The sequence below is a fragment of the Geotrypetes seraphini genome, chromosome 13 (assembly GCF_902459505.1).
Source record: "Geotrypetes seraphini chromosome 13, aGeoSer1.1, whole genome shotgun sequence".
Taxonomy (NCBI): Eukaryota; Metazoa; Chordata; class Amphibia; order Gymnophiona; family Dermophiidae; genus Geotrypetes; species Geotrypetes seraphini.
Window position 1 is genome coordinate 67,482,650 of NC_047096.1, and position 17,648 is coordinate 67,500,297.

General features: G+C 42.0%; 1 protein-coding gene across 1 annotated transcript in view; it reads right to left on the reverse strand.

The window, feature by feature from the left end:
* The window catches only part of LOC117347590 (keratin, type I cytoskeletal 47 kDa-like), a 30,557-nt gene extending 13,439 nt beyond the window's left edge, over positions 1 to 17,118 (reverse strand). Inside the window, exons 1-5 of the mRNA XM_033918706.1 lie at positions 16,565 to 17,118; positions 15,881 to 15,963; positions 11,834 to 11,990; positions 1,926 to 2,087; positions 1,380 to 1,505 (exon numbers count right to left, since the gene is read on the reverse strand). Of these exons, the coding sequence (XP_033774597.1) occupies positions 1,380 to 1,505; positions 1,926 to 2,087; positions 11,834 to 11,990; positions 15,881 to 15,963; positions 16,565 to 17,041 (1,005 nt within the window). The 5' untranslated portion in view covers positions 17,042 to 17,118. The remainder of the gene's footprint in view (positions 1 to 1,379; positions 1,506 to 1,925; positions 2,088 to 11,833; positions 11,991 to 15,880; positions 15,964 to 16,564) is intronic.
* Positions 17,119 to 17,648: the final 530 nt, after the last annotated feature.

Sequence of the window (17,648 nt, forward strand, 5' to 3'; positions counted from 1 at the left end):
ACCTTTGGTCTGACCTAGTGTGGCAGTTCTTAAGTTCCCTTCCCTAATTGATTTTCTGCCCTAATGTAGCACAATCCTTTTGAAACGCTTTGCTTGACCTGACAACTGAAAATGTTTGAGATTTTAATGTCTGGGGTGTGCTGTGGGATATGTACCACTCCCCATCCTTTCCACCCATTCAGACCAGCACCATGGACTGTGAAGCTTTAAAAACTTGCTTTGCTCCCATTCATATTTTTCTGACCTTAACTAAGTCATCTTCAGTTATTTGCATTGTCTTCCCTTGACCTTTTAAGTGGTAACTGCATCACTTTGGAATATGTTGCTTCACAATGTATTCAGGGGTCCTTCTACTAAGCTGCACTTATCGCAGCTTAAAATGGCTTTATTGCAGGACACAACCAGGCATACTGCTGTAATTTCATGATCTGCATGTGGAAATAGCATGCTCAAAGATGTCTGGAGTGAAGAGTGGGTTTTTCTGCATTAATTAATTAGCATAGCAACATTCCCATGCACTAACTGATTAGCTAATTTTTTTATGCCCACACACTAATGTTTTCACTAATGTTTTCACTAATGCATACTGTTGTGACCAACTTCAATCTATCCAATTCTATATACTTCATAGGTCCTCAGCGGGCCACCACATACTCAAACCATTTCATTGTATGTGGCTTAATCCGGTTTACGGTTCCGACGCAATGGTGGAGTGAGCTAAATGACTGGTGAGAGGGAGCCTTGATAAAGCCCTGGGGATTGACCGGGCGAAACATGTTGGCGACATCTGTTCCCTCCTGACTAGCGTCGAACACACTAAGCTAAGTATTCTTAGCATATATCTGAAGTATATTTATAATAAGCTTTATCTCAAAAAATTAAAAAAATGGTTACATGGTCCGATGAGGATTTGGAGCATAAAGCCACATACAATGAAATGGTTTGAGTATGTGGTGGCCCGCTGAGGACCTATGAAGTATATAGAATTGGATAGATTGAAGTTGGTCACAACAGTAAGATAACTTCTTACGGTTGTTGTGTTGGTCTATGAATACTTACTTCAACCAAGATTCATATTAATGGTGCCTGGGGATTCACTAATGCATAGACATTAATGGGAAAAAAAAAAAAGAAACTTGGCCTTAGCATTTGGGAAAAATTATGTAAGGATTTACTAAGGCCGCTTTATACCGTAGTTTAGTAAAAGGACCCCTCATGAATGGAAGATGCAGACCGCCAAAATGCTACAGATTGGCATGGAGTTTCATAAGGTGCTTGCAATCACCCACAGATCGCTTGCAGATTACCACACCAGTCAGCAACACTTGGGCAATTTGCTCTTTAAAAGGGTCATCTTGACAGAACAAGATGTTGCCTACCATAGACAGCTGAGACTGCAGTTCTATCTCCAGACTCTGAAGGGTGCGCCTCAGCTCCGAGATCTCAGTTTTACCGGTCTGCATCTTCTCCTCGCCAACTGAAATCTCCTTTTTCAATTCTTGGCTCTGAAATGACAATGGAAAATCAGATTCCGTCCTTTTGTGCTTCGGAAAAACAAGCTTTCTCTGCTGGAGTTTATCTCATGAGCACCTGCCAAAGTTAGAAGGTTCGAAACATATCTGATTTTAAGAGAAAAGTGTAAAAGGAAATTAGTCAGTTTATTCACTTTGGTCTACACTGATCATACAAAGAAAGAAAACAATGTTACCAGCAGGAGAAAAAAAAAAAACCCCCTCAGAAATCAATACATTTGGTTGACACCAGGCTTACAGTTTTGCACTGCACTCTGCACCTAGATTTTTGGTCAATCAAATTGTAAGGATATTTTGGCCATGGTAGAAACCTTTGCAGGCCTATTTATGAATAATGCAAACTTGCAATGTCATCAGGCTGCTTGACTTTTTCTAAGCAGATACATTTTATACCTGTTTGAGGAACTGGGCTTCAGCGTCTCTACGATTCTGCTCTGACAGGCTTTCGTACTCTGCCCTCATTTTATTCAGAACGTTGGTTAGGTCAACACCTGGAGCAGCATCCATTTCTACATTGACTTCGCCAACAGTTGCACCTGTCAGAGATTTCATCTCCTGGAAGGACATGAGAAAATTGGAACATCAGCACGGAGTGGAGGAGTGGAGGAGTGGAGGAGTGGAGGAGTGGAGGAGTGAAGGAGTGGAGGATTGGAGGAGTGGAGGAGTGGAGGAGTGAAGGAGTGGAGGAGTGGAGGAGTGGAGGAGTGAAGGAGTGGAGGAGTGGAGGAGTGGAGCCTAATGGTTAAGAACATAAAAACATAAGAATTGCCACTGTTGGGTCAGACCAGTGGTCCATCGTGCCCAGCAGTCCGCTCAACCGGCGGCCCTCTGGTCAAAAACCAATGCCCTAACTGAGACTAGTCCTACCTGTGTACGTTCTGGTTCAGCAGGAACTTGTCTAACTTTGTCTTGAGTCCCTGGAGGGTGTTTTCTCCTATGACAGACTCCGGAAGAGCGTTCCAGTTTTCCACCACTCTCTGGGTGAAGAAGAACATCCTTACGTTCGAACGGAATCTACCCTTTTCAATTTTAGAGTGCCCTCTCGTTCTCCCTACCTTGGAGAGGGTGAATAACTTGTTAGTGCAATGGGCTTTGATCCTGGTAAACTGGGTTTGATTTTCACTACAGATCCTTGTGACCGTGTGCAAGTCACTTAACCCTCCATTGCTCCAGGTGCAAAGCTTAGATTGTGAGCCCACTAGGGGCAGGTACCTGCATATAATGTGTACTTCTAGTCAATGACGTAGAGAGAGTAGGAGGCACTCGGGGTGGTGGTGCCCCCCCCCCCTTCTCCACCCCAGTACACTGTTTCCCTTCTTCTGTACCTCTTTAACTTTGCTAGCGCAAGCAGCATCTCTAACTTGCTGCCCGCACTGGCCTCGGCTCTCCCTCTGACTTTACTTCCTGGTTACACGACCAGGAAGTGATATCAGAGGGAGAGTCGAGGCTGGCATGAGCAGCAGGTTAGAGCTGCTGCTTGCCTCGGTGAAGAGCTAGATGTATTGGGTGGAGAGAATGCATGCACATGGTGGGGAAGGGGTAGGGAGGAGTGGTGATGGAGAGGAGGAGAGGTACCAGCATCCGGGGTGGTCCACCCCTCCCATTCCCTCTTACTATGCCACTGCATGCAGTAGCACTATAGAAATGAGTAGTAGAAGTTAAAGATAAGGGACTTTTGGCACAGCTGAAAAAAAGAGCTAGGTTGGTTACAGTGGAACCATGTTAAAAAATGCACACAACAAGTGCCTGCCATGTGTCCTATGTGAGAAGTTAATCTGCCTGGAATTCCTGAATATTACTTCAGCCTTTGTTTTTTTTAACATTACATCATTCATTTTAGGTCGCTGCGAGGACCAGATTAAAGGGTAGGCCAGGTAGACACGTGCCTCGGGCCTGAGAACATCAGGGGGGCCCACCAAAGTTAGGGGAAGGCAAATAGGGCAGCTGTCCAGGCATCTCTTCCCCTCACCTTCGTGGCAACCAGAGGGGCATTCACTAGTTGCATACCCACGGCTGCTGCAAAGCTTCTCCTCTGATGCGATCTTGCAGAAACTGGAAGTTGCATTAGAGGAAAAGCTCCAGGGGAGCTGTGTGTGTACAACTTATTTTAAATGTGCTTTTCTTGAGTGACTGGAAATGTTCGCGAAAGACGGCGTGTAAATACAACGCAGGCAGCAGCGCAATAGCTGCTCTTCCAGTGCAGCCTGTATTCCCCGGCAGGATAGTTCCTGTTTGGGATCTCATTCGAAGAGAGGAGGGACAGGTTTGCTGGAGAGTGGTCTGGGACTTTAGTTTCCGCGGCGTTGATGGCTGTGAGGGGGGGAGGATGATTGCTTGGGGTTTGGTCTGGCAGCCGCTTACTTCCTTTTGTTAGCAATTATATTGGTCACCACAGCACCAGGTGGACAGAGCCCGAGCCGACGCCAGAAAGAGAGAGATGGAGTGGGCCAGGGATATTCAAGATCTAGTTCTGACCTCTGCCTCATGCTCTCCACCATTACCCCACTACTTATGATAACGGCTTCCTTGTCAGGGCCGGTCTGAGAGAGAGAACTTCGCTTTTAGAAAGCATCCGTGAAGGTGAGGGGAAAGGAGGGAGATGGCCCAGGAAGAGGTGCTTTAGGTTTAGGAGGACAGATGACTGGAAGGGGGGGAGGTGGAAGGGGGAGGTGAGAGAGGGGCACAGACACTGAATGGAAGGGGAAGGTGAGACAGGGGCACAGACGCTGAATGAAAGTGTGGGGGTGAGGAGCACAGGCGCTGAATGGAAGGGGGGAAAGACATTGAATGGAAGGGAAGATGAGAGAGGGGAACAGATGCTGGAAGGAAGTGAGAATGAAAAAGAAAAAAGGCACATGCTGGATTGGGGGAAAAGGATAGAGTTAGATACTGGAAGGGGTGAGGGAAAGAGGTTGCAAGCCATAGATAGACACAATGAAAGAGGGAAATTGAGGACTGAATAGTAAGAAATAATTTAGACAGAGGCAGAAAATAAATTGAGAAGGAAGACCAGGGAATAAAAGGAGGAAGAGAAAGGAGAGATGCCAGAGCATGGGGGGAGCAGGAGGAGACAGATACCAGACCTGGGAGGAGGAAAAGAGAAAGAAGACAGATACCAGATCTGAGGGGAAGAAAGGAAGAGAGAGAGAGATGCTAAAATCTGCTGGGAAGGAAGGATGGAAGGTAAGAACACAGATGCCACACCATTGGGGAAGCAGAAAGAAGTAGATGGATACCAGACTGATGGGAGGTAAGTGGTGGGGGGGGAGGAGAGATGTGAGAAGCAGACAGTTTCTGGAAGAGGCATAGAAAGAGAGCAGATCCCATGTGGAAGAGGCAGAGAGAGGGCAGACAGTGGATGGAAAAAAGAGAATGATGAGAAGATGAGGAAAGCAGAAACCAGAAAACAAAAGTAGAAAAAAAAATCTATTTGTTTTATTTATTTCATCGTTTATTAATAGAAAATGGAAATAAGGTGATCTTTTTCATTAGCCTAATTTTAATACTTTTTTTTTTTTTTTTCTAATTCAGGGACCAAAACTCCCTTCCTTAGGTCAGGACAGGGATACTGTAACAACACCTCTGAAAGCTAATTGAGAAATGTATTAGTCCAATAAAATGGCGGGCACTAAATTTTCTTCCTGCCATGCCCATGCCTCCTACCCAAATGGAAAAAAAAAAACAAAAGAGAAAACTGCAGACAGTATGTACAAGATGCAGGCTGTGTTTATTAAACCAAATATAAAATGCAGTAACTATTGTCACCCTTTTTTTACAAACACGGTCCGTGTTATGGAGAACACGCCTTCTTCAGGGGTCCATTAGTTGTAAGGGTTAAAACAAACCGCAATATAAATTGGAAAGAAGCAAAGCACCTGGGTTAAAGCAATCAATGTGATCCAACTGTACACCACAAAGGCGAGTTGCTCTCCGCTCCAGCATCTCGCATTGATTGCTTTAACCCAGGTGCTTTGCTTTTTTCCAATTTATATTGCGGTTTGTTTTAACCCTTACAACTAATGGACCCCTGAAGAAGGCGTGTTCTCTGAAACACGGACCATATCGGGTCCCAGGGTTTGTAAAAAAAAGGGTGACAATAGTTGCCGCATTTTATATTTGGTTTAATAAACACAGCCTGCATCTTGTACATCCTGTCTGCAGCTTTCTCTTTTGTTTTTTTGCTTGCTGCTCTTGAATTGCAGACACCGTTGGATTTCCTACCCAATACACAATATAAATTGGTGGGTTTCCCAAAGCCCTGCCAGCTGAAGATCTCTTCCTCTAGGAAGGGGGGATTTGTTCAGAGATGTTTGGAGGCTGCGTAGAAGAAAAACTGTACACTAGCACTGGTATGCTAATCTTTGTTGTTTTGAATTTTAAAAGAAAAGAAAAGAAAATGAGAAATCAAGTGGAAATAAAGAAGTAAAAAGGAAGGGTAAGTAAATGGGGGCAGGGAGGGGTGGGGCCGGGTAGGTGGGGCAAGGGGCCCAGTGGACTTGTGTGCCTAGGGGCCCCTCTAAGAATTAATCCTGCCCTGGTCGCTGCATCTCAAAAAAAGATAGAGCAAAATTAGAAAAAGTTCAGAGAAGGGTAAAGAAAAGGATAGAAGAGATAAGACAATTTCCCTATGAAGAGAGGCTAAAGAGGATGGGGCTCTTCAGCTTGAGAAAATGATGAGTATGGGGAGATGTGATATATGTACCTAAAATCAGTTGAATTGGTAGCCGTGAATTGCTTGTTTACTCTTTCCAAAATACAAGAACTAGAGGTCATGCAATGAAGCTGCAAAGTAGTAAATTTAAATCAAATTGGAGAAGATATTTCATCACTGAAAGTGGAAACTGGAATTTGTTGCCAGAGAATGTGGTAAAAGCAGTTAGTATAACAGGGTTTAAAAAGGTTTGGAGAAGTTACTGTAAAAAAATAAATAAATCCATAAGCCATTATTAAGATGGACTTGGGAAAATCCACTGCTTAAGCATAAAATAGGCAGTATACAATCTGTCTTTACTCTTTTGGGATTTGGATTGCCCACTGTTGGAAACAAGATACTGGACTTGATGGAACTTGGCAGTGCTTATTTACTTAATTCATAACTAAAAGAACAACCGCATTTTAGACAGAACATAGAAATTAGAATTGATATGTCCAGGTCGAGATATATAAAATTCTGGTATTATTTTAGGAAAGGATCTGCCAACATAGAACCTTTTTTAAAAAGTGCCCAGGAGTGCACCTGTATATTTGTCTGCATGTGGAGAAGAAGCTAAGAAAAACAGAAGAACAAAACCCCTCTACACAAACTTGTCAAAACAAACAACAAAAGTGGGGAAAATATTATCAAACCTATACCAATGATAGTTCTGTAACAGACATCAGTCTTAAACATGTTGGCTGTTGATATTTTTTAATGCAAAAATTCATCTGAATAGGAGGGAAAAAGACCTCAGATACCCCGTTAATGGCTCTATGAGTGTTAGGAGCAGCGCAGAGCATTCAGCATCCCGGCCTGTGCTAAATACCGCTTTCATGATTTTGAAAAGGGGGTGTGTGTGTGTGAGGTTGGTATTTTTTTTTTTTTTTGGGGGGGGGAGTTAGTATTTCACAATCTACACATGTAAATGTTGGCACTTGTTTTTGTCACATTCAGGTACATTGGGTACTTTCCTGTCCCCAGAAAGCATTTTAAATTGTTGTGTTTGATATGCAAAGCACTATACGTAGGTTGTCCTGTGAATCTTTCCAGGAAGTTTTTTAATTATTTTGTGGGCATTGCATTCATCACAAAAAGAACTTCTTCAATTACTGGGCCTCAGTGTTATTAAGCTATTATCAAATAGGAAACAGGCTTTTTCATATGCTGGACCTCTCCTGTGGGAATTCCTGGCTGGAAAGCTCTCATGAAGTTTTTTCTTATTTTATTTTTCAAAAATGTATTAAGTTATTACTTTGGGAACAGTATTTGTGTATGTATGTGAGAAGTAGGAGCATATCGTATGGTAAGTCTGTAAAAATTATGTAATAATTGTAAACTGCTTTGACACTGAAGTAAATTGTGAAATATTAAATGAATAAATCTAATTTGGATTCAGGCAATAGAGGGTTAAGGTGACTTGCCCATGAACACAATGAGCCAAAGTGGGATATGAACTAGGCTCCCTTAGTTTTCAACCCACTGCCCTATTAGGCTGCCCTTCCATTTACCAATGTCTGCCTGCCATTTTGCAACTTTACAAATACACACGCTGCCAATTAACGATAAAGGCTGCAATCCATATGTATTTTCTTATTGGATGGGAAAATAAGTGCAAGAACTCCTTGAATCCCTCCTGTTAAAGGCTGGCCCAAATGAGCCTTTTTAACAAATCTATAGGGAAAGAGGTATGGGATGGGACTTGATAGCTCACCTTTCTATGGTTACAATCAAAGTGGTTTACATATTACATGCAGGTACAGTGGTGCCTCACACAACGAACTTAATTGGTTCCAGGAGCAAGTTTGTTATGCGAAAAGTTCGTTATGTGAAACGCGTTTTCCCATAACAAGACATGTTAAAAAAAATTATTCGTTCTGCAGCATAAAATATGCTAAGATGACATAAAAAAAGATAAATTTGTCAAAATGGTGAAAATGGTGGTCTTGCTGAGGCCAAACTCTTTTGACGAGGTCACACTGTTTTACCCCACATTCACTCCTTCTAATTATTTCCCGTTTCATTTCAACAGAAATCACCTTCCTGCTTTTTGTAGAAGCCATGATATATAAAAAATATTGAGTTTATCTTAAAAGGACGACTGTATACAGTGAGAGAGGGCAGAGTCTCAGCGGCAAAAACTGGGACTTAACTTTTCTTTTTTTTTTTTTTTCTAGCATCGGGGAAGCGGCGAGAGTAGCTCTGCCCCCCCCCCCCCAACGCATCAGCAGTAGGCGCCGGGCCCCTCCATAAAAGGAGGCGAGCCGACGGTCCGCCACTGCACAGGGAGCCAGGCGAAGGGCTGTGAGAGAGGGCAGTTAAGCGCAGTGACTAATGACTGCCTGCAGTGCCTGCGCGGAAGGATGCAATACATCGGCAGCTCGGGCGACTTCATTGTGTGAAACGAAGTTCGTTGTATGAATCATGACATGAAGTTCGTTGTGTGCAGCGTTCGCTGTGCGAGGCGTTCTTTATGCGAGGCACCACTGTACTTATTTCATATCTGGGGCAATGAAGGGTTGAATGACTTGCCCAGAGTCACAAGGAGCTGGGAATCGAACCCAGTTCCCCCCATTCTCAAGCTACTACACTAACCGCTAGGCTCCTCCTCCGCTATGCATGCATTCACTTTCCGAAATGGGGAACACGTGTGTCGATTTTAGCTCTGTCCAATCTCTTCCCCTTTTGCAAGCTACACACAGCGCAGATTTACAAATCTACAGTAGATTCCAGTTTTTGATATACAAATGCAAAATGCTGGTATTTACACCTTTATATAAGAGTCAAAGTACTTAACACTCAAAATGCTCTAATCATTACATTACATTAGTGATTTTTATTCCGCTTGTGCCTTGCGGTTCAAAGCGGATTACATAAGAAGAGAGCTGGACATTTCCAGGAGGGTACATGACATTGGAGAATACAGATTGAGGGTATAGACTAATGACAGAGAGAGTGTGTAGACATAATAACAATGGAAGATAAATCAGGTTACATTACTATACATATCAAATATTCTGTTTCCATACGTTGGTAGGGATCGGTTTCGGTAGGGTGAATTAGGTTCCAGGTTTTTTATTTTTTTTATTTATTATTTTTTTTTTATATATGTATTTTTTGTCGATTGATGGTATGGTGCCAGGGAGTGAGCAAACCTGGTTGGTGGAAGCGGAGAGGGAGATTAGGTAGATTGTAAATACTTTTTGAAGAGCAGCGTTTTGATTTCTTTACGGAATGCTTTGAAGTCAGATGTTGAGGTTAACAATCTAGTGATGGAGGGTTCGAGTTTTGCTGCATGCGTTCATGTATTGTTTTTGTTATTGACCCATGAAAGATTAAGTCGATCACAAGTGTAACGGTTAAATTATAACTAGCTTTAAGTTTATCAGCGGAACAGGTTATCGCATAAATATTTTTCATGCACAAATTGAGATTGGCGACTCAAGTGTTGGTATTTTGAAGGTGTGTGTGGTGCAGTCGTTAAAGCTACAGCCTCAGCACCCCGGGATTGTGGGTTCAAATCCATGTTGCTCCTTGTGATCCTGGGCAAGTCACTTAATCCCCCCCTTGCCCCAGGTCCATTAGATAAATTGTGAGCCCATCGGGACAGACAAGAAACAATGCTTGAGTACCTGAATAAATTCATGTTCTGAACGCCCTTGGGAGAACGGTATAGAAAACTGAATAAATAAATATATTTGTTTCAAATACAGAAATATATTCTTGAAGTGGATGTGTTTATTTATTGATTTATTTGATTATGTGCTTAATATACTGCAAGTTGGTCATCAGTGGCGTCTTTGCGGTTTACAACAGTAAAGCAAAATCCAGAAGAGGAAAGGGTAGAAATGGGAGGGAAAGAAGAGGGGCAAGAAAGAGAGAGAGAGAGGGAGGAGGAGAACAGGCAGAGACGGCATCAGGGGGGAGGGAAGTCCAAAGGCCTTTTACAGAAAAGATGAGTTTTAAGGAGTGAATTGAACATAAACAGGGAGGATTCAGTTCTGAAGTGAGATGGGAGAGAGTTCCAGAGTTTGGGACTAAGGTAGCTGAAGGTCATTTCATGGGAAATGCTGAGATGGAAGAAAGAGAGTAAAGGAAGGACAAGGAGATTACTGTCAGCAGAGCGTAGAGAGTCAGAGTGTTTGGAATCAAAAGGATTTTTAAGGGTAGTACAATCATGTTTACAAAAACCCGGAAACCGATGCACTAACCTGTAGTGTCTCTCTTCTTCGCATGCAACTTTGCTACCCATGCAAATGGGATGGGTGGCGAAATTGCAAGGAACATTTTCATCCAAGATGGCAAAAAAAAAAAAAAATAATAATAATAATTACAGTACACATCGGTAGTGAAATTTCTGCATACAGGTCTTTGTGAAATTCATGTGGGAAAGCACCGAACTTATAGAGATTGTTATATAAAGAAAATTATCTGGGTAACAGCACCTGATACTCAGATAACTAGAGCTCACCAGGCCTGGCGGTGATATTCAGCAGCATTATCCAGACAATACCTCTCAATATTAGGTTTGACCGCCTCAGCACTATCCAGATAGTGTGTGGCAGTCTGGGGCTAGAGCTAAAGAGGAGCTAGAAGATATCCCGGCACCATCGATATTCAGCAGCAGCACTTGGGTAATTATCCAGGCAAGTTAGGTTAGAGAAATAGCTGTTCTACCTTTCTTGTTCAGATAGCTGGATACCAGCACAGAATATCAGGGGTACCTGGATAGCTTCTGACAGCCACAGAAAATCAAGTTATAGAAATACTCACTGTGGTCGATATTTTTAGAAAACGGTGAGTGCTATAGGTTCACTATCACCATCATGATTTTTTTTTTTTTTCACAAGGAAAAAAAAATGCAAGACAACCATGATATTTCAGCTTTTACGCCCATTTGGGGGTATTTTCATACCGTTTTTTATCATGGAGATCCACTTGTGAAACTTTTTGCAAATTTCACACTTCCACTAGAAAGCTCAAAGCAAAATACACTCTTCCCCCCCCCCCCCCCCGATGACTGGTTAACCCTTTAATTGGCAGATGGTGAAATGGCTGCTCTACATACGGTAACTTGATATTGAACGAGGGCAACGGTGCCAAGTAACAGGCATTTGGAGATGCAGATCTCCCATAAGAGCATGTTGCTTCAGAGTAATAATGCCAAATAAAGGTTTAACATGTGTCTCAGTAGCTAACTGGTAATTTTCAGCGGGAGATAGCTGGTTATCCTGGCTGAAATTCACCTGATAGTGCTGAAACGTTAGCCAGTGAACCTGGGGGTGTTCTGTGACCTTTAGGTCCCAATTATCAGCATTAGCCAGTCAAGGTCCTGTCTTTCTGCACTAGCTGATGGTTGGATAGTGCTGAATATCGGTTAAGTCGTTATCAGCTAGCCGCCTTTTTAAAAACCTGGATATTCCATGCCAGTCACTGGAAACAGCCTGGCATTGAATATCCAAGGTCAGCACCAGCAGTGGGCTTTAAGCGGGCTGCTTGCTACCAGCTGAATATGAGCCCGATGTGACTCCAAATCATTGGAAAGCCATAGAACTGGCTTAAAAGAGGCCATTTTTTTGTATTTCTGTCAACCAACAGGCAGCTTTACCTCCTCATGGTTCTTCTTCAGGAAGGCCAGCTCCTCAATCCGGCTCTCAAGCTGCATCTCCAGGTCAGACTTGTTCAGGGTCAGTTCATCCAGGACTCTGCGCAGACCGTTGACATCGGACTCCACGCTCTGGCGCAGCGCCAGCTCATTCTCATACCTGGGGAAGGACACATTGAAATTTCAAAGGAGATAGATTGGATGAGTGAGATCACTCTCACTTGCTCAAGCAAATAAATGGATGCAAATGGGCTAAATATTCCCTACCTAAATCAGCATCTTACTAATATTCATTTGAGTGCTGACTAAACATTGTTTATGAATAGAAATAGCCACAGAGATATCAGGAGATATATGTTTAACTTAGGGGTCTTTTTATTAACCCTTTCAGGACCAAGGGACATATTTGTCCCATAACTTTAAAATCCTATAAATTTTGATTGGGATAGTCTACAGTTCTAAATTTGATATGTACGGATTCCATATGATACTGCCTTTATGTAAACAAACTGGTTCTGACATTCATTCATTAGCGTCGTTGCCAGATTGACGAGAAGATTCACTTGCCACACTGTCCATAAGCCAGAAGTGTGATTTTTTAAAATAAAAATAATGATATTTCACCAAAAAAATCAATTTTTTGGCATCTGCAAGCCCTTTTTACCATAAAAATGTCGTCAAAACCACAAAAATTGGCCTACGATCCTTATGGTCCTGAAAGGGTTAAGGTGCGCTAACTGATTTATATTAAATTATATTAATATTATATTCTATGGGCACTTAGCATTTAGTGCATGCTAAACTTTAGTGCATGCTAAATCGGTTAGCACACCTTAAAAGGACCCCTAATTGTTTTGGAATAGGGAATTTATTCTAAGAAGAGTACAACATGTGTGCTTTTGACATCCTTATGGCATTACAGGGGTATTGCTGGAGCACTGCACTTATATTTAGGCAAATAGAAGATACCTACGTAGTGTCTATAAAGGAAAGAGGCACCTATTTTCCATTCTAGAATACTAGCGAACAAGTGAAATGCACGCATAGAATTTAAGAGTGAGCATTTACACCAGCCATAGACTGTTGTGTATGCCGGAGATACAGGTAACTTATAGTATTCTATAAATTATATGCATGTGAGTACCACTCAGATTCCGACTATGTGTATTCCTACCTATAAAATATGTGTCATACAAGATATGTGCACATTTGTAGGCAGAATTTTGGCATGTACTCATGGATGTGCACAAATAATGAATGCTGTTGTTAGGTGCCATCGACTCGTGCTCGAGTCCTAGCGACTTGATGAATTGCGGATCTTAAAAGAAATCAGTTTTGTGCTAGTCCGGAAAGTCCCTCCAGCGCCATCCCCACAGTTGCTTTCAATGTGTCCAGCCCTCTTCTTGCAGGTCACCCTCTTCGCCTGGTTCCTTCAATCTTCCCAAATACGATGTCCTTCTCCAGTGATCTCTCTCTTCTAATGGTGTGACCAAAATAAGTCGGTCATAACTTCAACATTTGGGCTTCGATTGACATAGCCAATTTGATCTCTTCCACAGTTGATTTGCTAGCTCTTCTAGCATGAATGTACATGCCGTTATTCTAAATATCTACATGCATAATTAATACACAAATGCTACCGCCTATTTTGTAGATTTACCCCATGATGGCAATTTTAAAAGGCATTTACATTAATAGTATTTTACATAGAAATACAGTTTTATCTGAATTCCCCTGGATTATATGCACTTAAACCAAGCATTAGAGGATGGGAAGCCAGAACATTTTTGTGTCATTTCCCTTGTCGTTTTCAGGAATTTTCATTTTATATGGGTTTTCTTGGCCATCTTGTCATTATGTCATTAAGAGTGCCCTCTTTTCAAAGAGGACTCTCTCTTTCCCGATAGGTGCATGCACACGCAGTGGTTCATGCATGTATGATAGTGATCCGGAGGAAGTGATCCGGCAGAGTACAGTACAGGGATTCAAACAGGGATTGGACAGATTCCTGAGGGAAAAGGGGATCGTGGGGTACTGAGGGAGGTGCTGGGGTGTTGCATAAGTATAGACAGCTCACCAGGTCGTGCAGGTGCAAGGCCGGCGGGTTAGGACGTTGATGGGAAGATAGGACTTCAATGAGAAACCTAGGGGGCAAGGGGGCCCCTTCTGGTGATTAAGGCAGGTCATGACCTGTTGGGCCACCGCGGGGGCGGACTGCTGGGCGGGATGGACCTCTGGTCTGACCCGGCAGAGGCACTGCTTATGTTCTTATGTTCTTATGTGCTATTAGGAAAGAATTGGCTCATTTTGCAAAGATTGTGCGATAATATTGGCAAACAACATAAAAAACACACACCGTGGTGGTGGTAGTGTGTGTGTGTGTGTGTGTGTGGGGGGGGGGTTCTGCCTGTTTTTACTTGTGAGGTTCAGCTTTATCAGAGATATCGCAAATTAATCATAACACTAGGAAATCTAGAAAAAGGAAAAGGAAATGCACATCATAAGGAAATTGGATATGGAAATAATATCCCTAAGAGAAACAAAAGAAGGGGAATGGGTGACTAAAAAGGACAACACATCAGTGAAGGGCAGTCCTTGACATTTTCAAAGGAATACATTTCATACTTCACTTTCCTGTTGCACAAATTAAAAGGCCTGTGTAAAAAATTATCCACTTTATTCCATAATGCATACTTGCATTAAAAATATTCAACCTCTACAAACATATTTTGGACAGAGGGTTTGGATTTACCCTGATGTGACTAAAGAGATGCAGGAAGGCATTTCTCGCTTTGCAGCAGGAAACAAGAAATCTGGGGGCAACGTTTTTGCTCACATATCCTTGTAAATGTTTTGTCCGCTATGCTGGAGTAAAATATATATTTTTATACTCCGGACCAGTTGAAAGGTTTTCTAGATTTGAAGAAGATCTCTGTTGGGTAATGGGTGTTTCTAATTTTTTGGAGGGTTTTTTTTATCTCACTAAGCCTAATGTATTGATGATTAATTTCTTCATTCCTTAGTTTTCTGGGCTGACCTTCCTTCTCATTAGGGGGGGGTCTAAGAAGAATTATGTTATATTTATCTTGTTTAAGCGTTATTATATGTTTCTTTTCACTTTTCCTAAACAAGTGTTATACTTGCAAAAGAATTCTCAAGTTTCAAGTTTGTTCAAAATTTTATATCCCACTTTATCGATATCAAAGTGGCTTACATTTAAAAAAAATCCAAGATTTATAGGGGAAATCACAGACTGAATGACTGACAAGACGGAACAAGTTTAGACATGAGATATCTGGGGGAGAAATACAATTTTTGATAGAAAAGATGAACAATGAAGGGAAGTACAATAGGGAAGGGGAGTAATCTTTCTGCTTGGAGGGAGAGGAAAGAGTTTATAGATTGAAAGCATCTCTGAATAGAAAACCTTTCAGGCTGCATTTAAATTTATCTAAAGATGACTCCTCACTGAGAGTGGCTGGTAATGAGTTCCAGAGAGTAGGTGCCGTAACTGAAAAGATTGTTTTACATGTAGTGTAATAGAAAAGATGGCGTAGGGAAGAGATAGCTAGAAGATTTTGAGAGTTTGATCTTAATGCTCTTGTTGGGTTAAATTAAAAAAATAATAATAATAAAAAATTTATCTACTCTGCCAGGGTTCTCAGTACAGTCCTTGGGACACATCAAGCCAGTCTGGTCCTCAGGATATCCACAATGAATAAACATGATATAGATTTGCCTTCACTGCCTTCAGTGCATGTTAATCTATCTCATGCATACACATTGTGAGTATCCTGAAAACCTGACTGGCTGAATGTGTCCTGAGGACTGGGTTGAAAATCCCTGTTCAATTTGAAGTAAAAAGACTCACATGTTACAATTTCTTATCTATCATCTCTTTCATTTATTAAATTGCATGCTGAGAAAGTTTCAGAGAAATGCCATTTTTTTCCATTTCCAGCTTGCGATGAAATCAGTGCACTGAATAGAGCCATGTTTCCAATAACCATTGACTGGTGTCTGTTCCCTTTAACAAATCACTCTACTCACTTCATCCTGAAGTCATCGGCTGCCATCCTAGCATTGTCAATCAATAGAATGATCCTGCCATTGTCTATGTTGCCTGCGATGATCTGTGGAAAGGAGGATTTATAGAGAGTGATGCAAACCTTGAATTCAGTCTTAAACTGGATTTTTTTTTGTCCATGCTAAATGATGATATGATTGGGATTGGGACTTGTATACTGCCTTTTTGTAGTTTTTCAGCCACACTCAAAGTGGTTTACATACAGGTACTTCAAGCATTTTTCCTATCAGTCCCAGTGGGCTCGTGGTCTATCTAATGTACCTGGGGCAGTGAAGGATTAAGTGACTTGCCCACGGTCATAGGGAGAAGCATGGGGTTTGAACCCACAACATCAGGGTGCTGAGGCTGTAGCTCTAACCACTGTGCCACATTCTCCTTCACAAATAATTGTCAAACCTTTCTACTGGAGCTATTAACAGTTTAAATACAATGGGAAGAAACAAATTTTCTCTGTTTTTATCACAGCCTTATTTTCCTTAACCTGAATGAATAAAATCTATCAATACGGTTTGCGCTTCTCATGGAAATACATACTTGCATTAAAAATATTCAACCTCTACAAACACAGTAATGGACAGTTTACATACTGATTCAGTCTGTCTATACCTTGATTGCTCAGAGAGTTATAAAAACAATTAGTTTCTTGCCTTGTTGTTTAGATCTTCAATTATCAGGTAATATTTGCTGTAATCATGAGCTGGCCCACCAGTGGTCCCAGAGTGGTTTTTCTGATACCACTCCTTGATTTTCTGCTCCATATCTGTGTTTGCCTCCTCCAAGGCACGGACCTTGTCCAGGTAGGAAGCCAACCGGTCATTGAGATTCTGCATGGTTTGCTTTTCGTTACCGGAGAGAAGGCCGTCCCCCCCAATACTGGCCCCTTGGAAACAAGCGCCGGCATAATCAAAACTACCACCATAGCCACCACCAAATCCTGCTCCTGAGCTGTTAATGAAACCAGCACTTTGACCACCACCATAACTACCGCCCATGCCTCCTCCAAAACCACCACCGTAGCCTCCTAAAGATGCGCTACTAAAGCCTACTCCGCTGGAGCCACTGTAGCCTACCCCCCCACCAGCCACGCTGCCAGGTGCAAACCCAACAGAGCGCATAGTTGCCATGGTGCTCAGGAAGAGAGGGGAATGTGCCCTATTAACCGTGGAAAAGCAGCTGCCGGTAGATGGGACACAATGGTTCAGGTGAATTTTTCAGCCTTTATATAAAGACTCAAGTGGGTGTTTCATTTTCAAATTCTACCTCGCCTTCTATAAAAAATATCTATATTGCGCCAACCCAGCTTCTCATTCACAAACTATGTGCTGTCAGCAATGCTTATGTATAGATTCTTCAGAAATGTTACCCTCTGGGTATAATTACTGAGTTTAAAAAGAGGAAATGGGTGGATCAGAGTTAAGCTTTCATTCAGCGCTTGTTCAGTTGCTCTCCATCACTTGAACTGTGCTTAATATGAACTCCCACATACTAGTTCACATGTTTTGATGTTCTTGTTAGTGATTAAAGTTGCAAAAGAATCTCTAAGGCTGGGACAAAACACAGCTCTGACTACTCCTACCTCATCTATAAGAAGCCAGTGCTGTGAGCAGGTACTAGAAGTCGCTGAGGGCAACTTGCCAGTGCTGAAAACTGCTCCTCAATGACAAGAAATGATATGCTTATAATATATGACCTTTCATCCGAGTAAAAAATCACAGACCTCTCCCAATTGAA